Here is a 9,348-nt window from a genome sequence, read left to right on the forward strand (position 1 = left end):
CCCTCCTCCATGGGTTTCTGTTAAGTTTCTCAGGATCCACATAAGAGTGAAAACATACAGTATCTGTCTTTCAAAGAGATTCACTTTAGATCAAGATAAGGAGAAGGGATCTTCCTCCCACCCCTGCCCTTTTGGGGGAGGAGTCACCTGTCTGTGGCTCTCTATTAAAATACAAATTCTGCCTTCTGTCCCTTTTCTGTGCTCCCCAAAGACTTGAAGAGTCAAGAACTATTTAATATTTACATGGCAGATTTTCCAGCTTTGTTTTATTGTTGATCTTTACTTTTGTACCATTGTGGCTGGAAAATATACTTGGTATGATTTCAGTCTTACTAGATTTGTAGTATGTGTGATGTCTCTTTTAGTGTGATTTAACCAGGGGATTCTTCTGTGTGTACTTGGGGATAATGTGTATTCTATTTTTCTTGGATTGAATGTTATATATAATACTGTGTTATATATATATATATATATATATATATATATATATATAATACTGTGTTATATATATATAACATATATATAACATATGTGCATGTGTATATATATATTATATATTCTGAAGAGTGCTTCAAGTTATATATATATGCATGTGTGTGTGTGTACATATATGTTTTTTTATGTATTCTGAAGAATGCTTCAAGTAAAAAGTGTTCTTGTTGATTTTGCATCTGGATAATGAAATTTGTTGAAAATTTTAAAAATTAAAAAAAAAAAAAAACCAACCCTGGTTTTTGGCCACTTCTGAATTTAAAATATACAACTATAATTCTTACCCCCTTAAAATTATTTTGTCAGTTTAAAAAATATGATTCTTTTCATGGAAATCCTTCTATCAGCGACCTAAAGTATGTGTATTCTTGTTGTTATTTAGGTGATATAGAGAAACACTTTGCTTGTGCCAGTGAAGGGATCCCCCCAAAGAATGAAATAATCAAGCTGTACCTTTCTTCCAATGACTTGGTAAGATCCATTAATAATATGTGACAACCTCTCACATTCTTTTTAGCTCCACGTGTAAAACCACTAACACTGTACTTTTTCAAATACTTTCTACTATGTTCAGACTTGGGGAGGTAAAATTCTACGTAAATAATAATCTTTTCTATTCCATTCCATTTGTATCAAGTGAAATATTGCATTTAGCCATTGAACATCCTGGGTTGTTTTTTCTTTTTCTTTTTTTTAAGATACCTTCTCCTTCCCTTTTTATTTTATTTTTTTAAGTTTATTTTGAGAGAGAGAGAGAGAGAGAGAGAGAGAGAGAGAGAGAACATGAGCAGGGGAGGGGCAGAGAGAGAGAGAGAGAGAGAGAGAGAGAGACATTCTCAAGCAGACTCTGCACCATTGGCACAGAGCCCAACTCGGGACTTGAACTCATGAACTGTTAGATCACAAGCTGACCCAAAATCAAAAGCTGGATGCTTAGCTGACTGAATGGCTCCCTCCTTCCCTTTTTAAAAGGTGGGCTGTAATGATTTTTATTTTTTATAGATCTGATTTGTTCTTTTGAAGTTTGACAGATACAGCCTGTTAGAGAAATTTACTTCACATGACCTAGAGAAAGAATCTTTCTCTTTTAGAACAAGTACCACATTGCAGATGTCATTTGGGGTAAGGGATCACTTGATTTCTTCATTTCATATAATGGCATTTAAACACACACACACATCAAAATAAGATAGCCATGCAGCAAATGCTAACAAAAACCTAAGTTAAGAAAAAATGTACAGATTGTTTGAAAGTCTATGATAAATATAACACCCCACAAGGACAAATACATTTTTCCCAAAGTCTTTTTTGACTTAGTTCCCAGTTCTTTCCTGATATGCCAGACATATATTTAAGTCTTTTATTCACAACTGTTGCGAAGGGCATGCCCCTTGAGTCAAAAATGCCTTTCCTCTTTGTGATTACTTATGGGGCAAAAAATGGATGTTAGAGGAAGAAAAACCTTCAGAGCTGGGGTCAAATCTTGGAGTTATACACAGACATACATGGTCTGTCATGCCCTGGAGCAGGTTACCTAACCCCTCTAATCCCTAGTTTTGTCCTCTTAAAAAGGAACTTAATTATCACCTACTTTTTAGAGAGTTGTCATATAGTAGTTCTAGAATATATTAGTAGAAGTAAAACCTAACATTTATAAAATGTTTGTATGTGTCAGGCATTTTTCAAAGCGTGTTACGTTCATTACGACCTTTAATCTTCTGTAAGATGAGTACTTAAGATAAGTAGAGGAGTACTGGACCTACCCTCTTAGGTTCTGTACCTGGGGCCTGTAAAATAAATGGACAAAAGACAGATTAACAGGAGAAAAACCCAGACTTTACTGACACATGCAGTATGTATAGCCACAGGAGAACTCAGTGGTGAGTAATTCAAAAGGGTGGTTAGAATTTGGGGCTTATATGCCATCTTAACAAAGGGCAATAACTTGTAAATCAGTGACAAGACAGGGAAAAGGTGTTTGTCTTCATCTGTCTTCCAATCTCCATTAGAACCTAAGTTCCTTGAGAGCAGGGCTTTTTGTCTGTTTTGACAGTTCTGCTTCCCCAGCCCCTACAACACTGCCTGATTTGTGGTAAGAGCTCAGAAAACGTTTTTGGGATGAATATGTTTCCCTATTTTGTAGATAGGGAAACTGAAACTCAGGCAACTTGCCCAAAGTGGTCTTAACTATTAGGAGAACTAAATGAGGTGAAGTTGTTAGCATCTATCTTGTGTTGGTTTTCATTTGTGATTGCTGCATTTTCTGTTTTTTTTTTTTTTATGTTATTTTACTTCTTTTTGAGAGAGAGAGAGCAGGGGAGGGGCAGAGAGAAAGGGGGACAATAGGATCCGAAGTGGGCTCCACGCTGACAGCAGAGAGCCTGATGCGGGGCTCGAACTCACAAACTGCGAGATCATGGCCTGAGCTGAAGTCAGATGCTTAACTGACTGAGCCACCCAGTGCCCCACTTGCTGCATTTTCATACACCTTCTCAAAACTGAGAAACAGCAATAAAAATACACTAAAATGAGTTTTCCTTTATACATTTGCTCCTTGTAAAATTTAAACACAAAATAATGATTTTAATAAAACAGGGATTTCTACATGTGATGGGCATGTGGCTTTGATTCTATATTTATTAAATGTAATAACTTTATGTCCATTCTTTTTACAGAAAAGATTACCATATGGTTGAGGTTTCAACCTATTATGACACTAGTATGATAGGTTACTAAGTTCTAGAAGTGTGCTTTTTCAAAATAGATTTTTTTTCCTGGTTAGAGACGAAAATTACTACAGATAGATGTCTTTAGCAGCATAGACAATTCATAGATTACCTCTCATTTTTAAATTAATGTAAGAGATGCTTCTCGCCATCAAATTGTCATTACTTTCCACCCCTTCTCTTTCCTACAGAAAATCCAGTGTTTTTTACTATCTGAAAGTGGGCATACTTCGCAGGAATTTCTAGGTGTGTTCACATCAGGAGGACTCGCTCCCAGCTTGGAAATTATAAATAGTACATATACAGGCATCTTCCACTTTAACTTAACTTTGGTAATGACACTTTATTTTATTCTTTATATTATTAATGAGAAGCATACTCTCTCTTGTAGGATGTGTTTTTTTAAATAGCTAGCCCATAAGATCACATTTATATATGTTTTAAACCTAACAGTACAGTGTTACATGTTTTGCTTTAAACAATTTTTAAGAAATTAAAGAAAAAATACATTTTTTTTTTTACTATTTACCTATGTATTAATGATTTCCACCACTCTTCATTTTTTTTTGCAGAGATATAAGTTTGGGCTATTTTTTCAGCCCAAAGAATTATTATCATTTCTTTTCTTTAATGTTTTATTTTATTTTATTAATTTTTTCAGAGAAAATGGTTTATTCCTTGTCTCATTCAAAATATTCATGCCAGCACTTTCCTTTGGGTAGCAAATACATTTGTAAATTCTGGACATCCCTTCCCACATCATTACAAATATACTTGAAGTGTTTATTTATTTTTTTAATTTTTTAAAATTTAAATCCAAGTTAGTTAACATATAGTGTAATGATGATTTCAGGAATAGAATTTAGTGATTCATCACTTACATATAACATCCAGTTCTCCTCCCAACAAGTGCCCTTCTTTTTTTTTTTTATTAACTTTTTTTTAATGTTTATTTTATTTATTTATTTTTTTTTTTTGAGAGAGAAAGAGTACGAGCAGGGGAGGGGCAGAGAGAGAGGGAGACACAGAATCCGAAGCAGGTTTCAGGCCCTGAGCTGTCAGGACAGAGCCTGAGGTGGGGCTCAAGCTCACGAACTGCGAGATCATGACCTGAGCTGAAGTTGGATGCTCAACTGACTGAGCCACCCAGGCATCCCATAAAAAGTGCCCTCCCTAATTCCCATCACCCATTTAGCCCCTCTCTGCACCCAACACCCCACCAGCAACCCTCAGTTTGTTCTCTGTAATTAAGAGTCTCTTATGGTTTGTCTCCCTCTCTGTTTTTATCTTATTTTTGCTTCCCTTCTTCTATATTCATCTATTTTGTTTCTTAAATTCCACATGAGTGAAATCATATGATAGCTGTCTTTCTCTGACTGATTTATTTTGCCTAGCATAACACATTCTAGTTGCATCCATATTATTGCAAATGGCAAGATTTCATTCTTTTTTTATCGCCAAGTAATATTCCATCGGGTCTGTATACAACATCTTCTTTACCCATTCATCAGTCATGGGCATTTGGGCTCTTTCCATAATTTGGCTATTGTCAATTGTGCTGCTATAAACATTGGGGTGCACGTGCCCCTTCGAATCAGCATTTTGTTGCCTTTGGATAAATACCTAGTAGTGCAATTGCTGGGTCGTAGGGTAGTGGCTGCACCAGTTTGCATTCCCACCAGCCGTGCGAAAGGGTTCTCCTTCTCTGCATCCTTGCCAATATCTGTTGTTTCCTGAGTTGTTCGTTTTAGCCACTCTGACCGGCGTGAGGTGGTATCTCATTGTGGTTTTGATTTGTGTTTCCCTGATGATGAGTGATGTGTGTGTTAGCCATCTGGATGTCTTCTTTGCAAAAGTGTCTATTCATGTCTTCTGCTTGTCTCTTCACTAGATTATTTGCTTTTGGGGGAGTTGAGGTATCATTTCTTACAGTACAGGTCTATGGGCAGTGAATTCTCCGGGAGTTTCATCCCCTTGAAAATGTCTTCATTCCCCCTCATTTTTTCGGGGATAACAACTTTATTAAGATATAATTGCATACCATACAATTCACCTATTTAAAGTGCACAGTTAAATGGTGTGTAGTATATTCAGAGAGTGTGCAAAAATCACTACTGTCTAATTTTTTAACATCTTCATCACCACAGAAGGACAGCCCATCCCTGTGAACTCCCCAGCACATCCTCTGCTCTTCAGATGCAGGTAACCACTAAACTACACCCATGTGTTGTAGATTCGCTTCTTCTGAACATCTCATGTAAATGAAATCATACAACATTTAGTTCTTTGTGACTGGCTTCTGTCAGTTAGTGTAACGTCTCCAAGCTTCATCCATGTGGTAGGATGTGTCCTACTTCATTTCTTTCTTAACTTAAATTCAAGTTAGTTAACAAACAGTGTAGTCTTGGCTTCAGGGTAGAACCTAGTGGTTCATCTCTTACATATGACACCCAGTGCTCATCCAGAAAAGTGCCCTCCTTAATGCCCATCACCCATTTAACCCACCCCCTCACCCACCTCCCCTCCAGCAACCCTCAGTTTGTTCTCTGTATTTAAGAGTCTCTTATGGTTGTCCTCTCTCTCTGTTTTTATCTTATTTTTCCTTCCCTTTCCCTATGTTCCACTGTTGAGTTTCTCAAATTCCACATAGGAGTGACATCATATGATATTTATCTTTTTCTGACTGACTTATTTCGCTTAGCATAATACCCTCTAGTTCCATCCACGTTGTTGCAAATGGCAAGATCTCATTCTTTTTCATCGCCCAGTAGTATTCCGTTGTGTGTGTGTGTATGTATGTATGTATATATATATGTATATATGTGTATGTATGTGTATGTGTATGTGTATATATGTATATGTATGTATATATACGTATGTATATGTATATATACATATATATACGTATATATACATATATACGTGTATATATATGTATATATATACACATATATATATATATACATATATATACATATATATATATACATACATATATATACCACATCTTCTTTATTTGTCCCCTATATGTAATGTGTCATTTTTCTCTGGATGCTTTTAAGATTTTCTCTTTGTATTGACTCTGATTGGGTTTCTATGGGCTTCTTGGATTATAAATTTACCAAATTTGTGAAGTCTTCAGCTACTATTTCTCTGAAAAAATATGTTCTGCTCCTTTGTCTGTTTTCTTCATGAGATTCTAATTATGTGCATTATCTCACGGATATCTAAGGCTCTGTTCATTTTTCTCTAATCATTTCCCCCCTTTTTCAGAATGGATAATTTTAACTGCTGTATCTCTAAGTTTACTGATTCTTTTTTTTATCATCTCCAATCTGCTCATCTACTAAATATTTTATTTCAGTTATTATACTTTGCAGCCTCATTATTTTCATCTGGTCTTATTGTTATATTTTTCACTCATGTGCTAGGATTCCCTATCCATTCTTTCACTAGGACATTTTCTTTAAGCCTATATACATTAAAAAAATTTTATGTTAGAGAGACAGCACTGGCAGGGGAGAGAGGCAGAGAGAGAGAAAAAGAGAAAGAGAGAGAGAGAGAACCTTAAGCAGGCTTTATGCTCAGTGCGTAGCATGACATGAGACTCGATCCCACACCCGGGGTCATGACCTGAGGCAAAATCAAGAGTTGGATGCTTAACTGACTTAGCCACTCAGGCACTTCTAGCCTATGTACATATTAGTAATAGCTGCTTTGAAGTCTTCATCTACTCTCTTGACTCACTCTGGGTCAGTTTGTCATCTAACTTTTTTTTTTTTTTACCAGTTAGATGTTTCTGTTTCTTTTCATGTCTTGTTATTTTGGTTGAAACTGGACATTTAAGATAATAAGCTGTAGCAGCTCTGGATTCTGTTATGTTCTTATGAGAATTTTCTGGGCTCTTTTGTTGTTGTTGTAGTGTAAAAGGTTCTTTCTTGTCTGGACACAAACTGTAAACTGTCTTAGCTATGGTTTCAGCAGCTGCTATCTTTGCTCAGGTTTTAAGCTTCCATGGCTGACTTTTTAAAAATGTTATTTAATGTTTATTTATTTTTGAGAGAGAGAGAGGAACAGAGTGTGAGCTAGGGAGGGGCAGAGAGAGAGGGAGACACAGAATCCGAAGCAGGCTCCAGGCTCTGAGCTGCCAGCACAGAGCCCCGACGTGGGGCTCGAACCCATGAACCGTGAGATCATGACCTGGGCCGAAGTTGGATGCTTAACTGACTAAGCCACCCAGATTCCCCAGGGCTGATTATTTTAACCAGGACTTCATGAGTCTCCTCTGCACTTGTCTTGCCCCAGGGCGCAAGAAGAGTTTATATTTAACTCTTAGCTCACCACTCTTGCAGTTCCCTTGTTCATGGGATTTTCCTTTTCAATTTCCCAGTTCTCTTTTAACACCAAGTTCTGTCCTCTGACACATCAAGCCAGTAATGCCCCAGTTTTGTGCTACCTGAGCGTGGTTGCATGGTATTCCACTTTATGGCTATACTATTTTACATCCCTATTAAGATTTTAGTTATTTCCAATCTATACTATTACAAGTAATGCCAAAAAATATCCTTGGATATATTTTATTTCACACATATGTGAGTATAATGTAGGAGAATTCCTAACAGTGAAATTGCTGGGTAAAATGTATATGCATTAGATGCTCTTGTTTAATTTCATTTTTAAAGATAAGGTTGAATATGCTAAATAAGTGTGGCCACGAACATTGTAAAACACTGTGTTCTGATGTCTTCTTTATTCAAGTTCAGTGATCGACTTTACTGGTTGATTGAAATTCCCAGAGAAAACATTACGAAAAATACAGGTAAGAGTGATCTGAATTAATTCTTTTACTCATGGGTCTAGATTGCCAAATTTAGCAAATAAAAAATTATTTATTGTATTAAAAATTATTTGCTATTCCATATGATGTCTCATGTAGTATTTCAGACATACTTACTAAAAATTATTGTACTTTATCTAAAATTAAAATTTAACCTGGGTTCCTGTATTTTATCTGGCAATTCTATTATAGATAGATTGGTTTGACACACATAACATTTATATTGTTCTTCATTTAAATAAATTCATTTTCTAGAACTCAAAAACTATAGCATCAAGAAATTCATGTGCCAATAGGTTACCTTAAAATAGACTGCAATATGTAATGAATTATTCACTATGGAGTCTTCTATTAAATGTTACACGGCAGCATAAATAGCTTTATATCCTACTGCAAATACTCAGATGGAAAAGGAGGAAAGTAAAATATCAGGAGTTATAAGTATTGAGCTGGTGGACTGAGCTAGTAGATCTTGAGGCATGAGATACATTTAATGAGATAGATTAAAAATGATGGAGGGTAAATTGTTTTAATATGGTAGGGGAAAGAAGCAGAAACCAACTTGGCTTCACTGAAGGAAAAATAAAACATTTGCTTTTGTCATGGAACCAAATAAAAATGCAACCAGGTTACAGGAAGGAATTAGTACTAATAAATGGACAGTCATCAAGACCCCATAGACTGCTTTCCTCCTATTTCTCTTTTCTATATTTTCTGTAAATCTACATTTGTTTCTCTCTCTCTCTCTCTCTCCCTCTCTCCCTCTCTCTCTCTCTCTCTGCAGACTATCTTCCTAAACATGCCTCATTGCTAGTCAATTTTTTAAGTATATATTTCTTAGGGACCAACCCAATTCCAAATTCCCAGAGGGGTATCTTTAATCAACAAGTGTTGTTCCAGCATCCACCTGTGTATCAATCAAATAGTCATGAGGGACCAGGACAATGGGAATCCTATAGGCCAACCCCTTAAGGTACAGGAGTAATTAAAGGACATATGAAATTGTGTGTCCTTCGGAGTAAAAGTGAGGGTTCATCAGATAAATGATAGAAAAGATTCCAAATAGGAAAGTGTCAAAGCAAAAGTCTGTAAAAGAAGTCCCAGTGCTGTAATACCTGATATGGTTCATATCGACATTTTTATCCTTTATTCATCTCAATTTTTTCCAAACTAATCTATTGAAAGCTTGGTGGGTTTTTTTTTTGTTTTTGTTTTTCAAGGAATTCATCCAGAAAATCATACTCTTTCTTTCTTTCTTTCTTTCTTTCTTTCTTTCTTTCTTTCTTTCTTTCT

General features: G+C 35.9%; 1 protein-coding gene across 2 annotated transcripts in view; it reads left to right on the top strand.

Annotated features, from left to right (window-relative positions):
• The window catches only part of CATSPERB (cation channel sperm associated auxiliary subunit beta), a 108,289-nt gene that overhangs the window by 5,840 nt on the left and 93,101 nt on the right, over positions 1-9,348 (top strand). For both annotated transcript variants that reach the window (XM_049612309.1, XM_049612310.1), the window contains exons 3-5: positions 875-963; positions 3,410-3,550; positions 7,977-8,037. In XM_049612309.1, coding sequence (XP_049468266.1) covers positions 875-963; positions 3,410-3,550; positions 7,977-8,037 — 291 coding nt within the window. The remainder of the gene's footprint in view (positions 1-874; positions 964-3,409; positions 3,551-7,976; positions 8,038-9,348) is intronic.

This window comes from Panthera uncia (genome assembly GCF_023721935.1).
Source record: "Panthera uncia isolate 11264 chromosome B3 unlocalized genomic scaffold, Puncia_PCG_1.0 HiC_scaffold_1, whole genome shotgun sequence".
In the NCBI taxonomy this organism is placed as follows: Eukaryota; Metazoa; Chordata; class Mammalia; order Carnivora; family Felidae; genus Panthera; species Panthera uncia.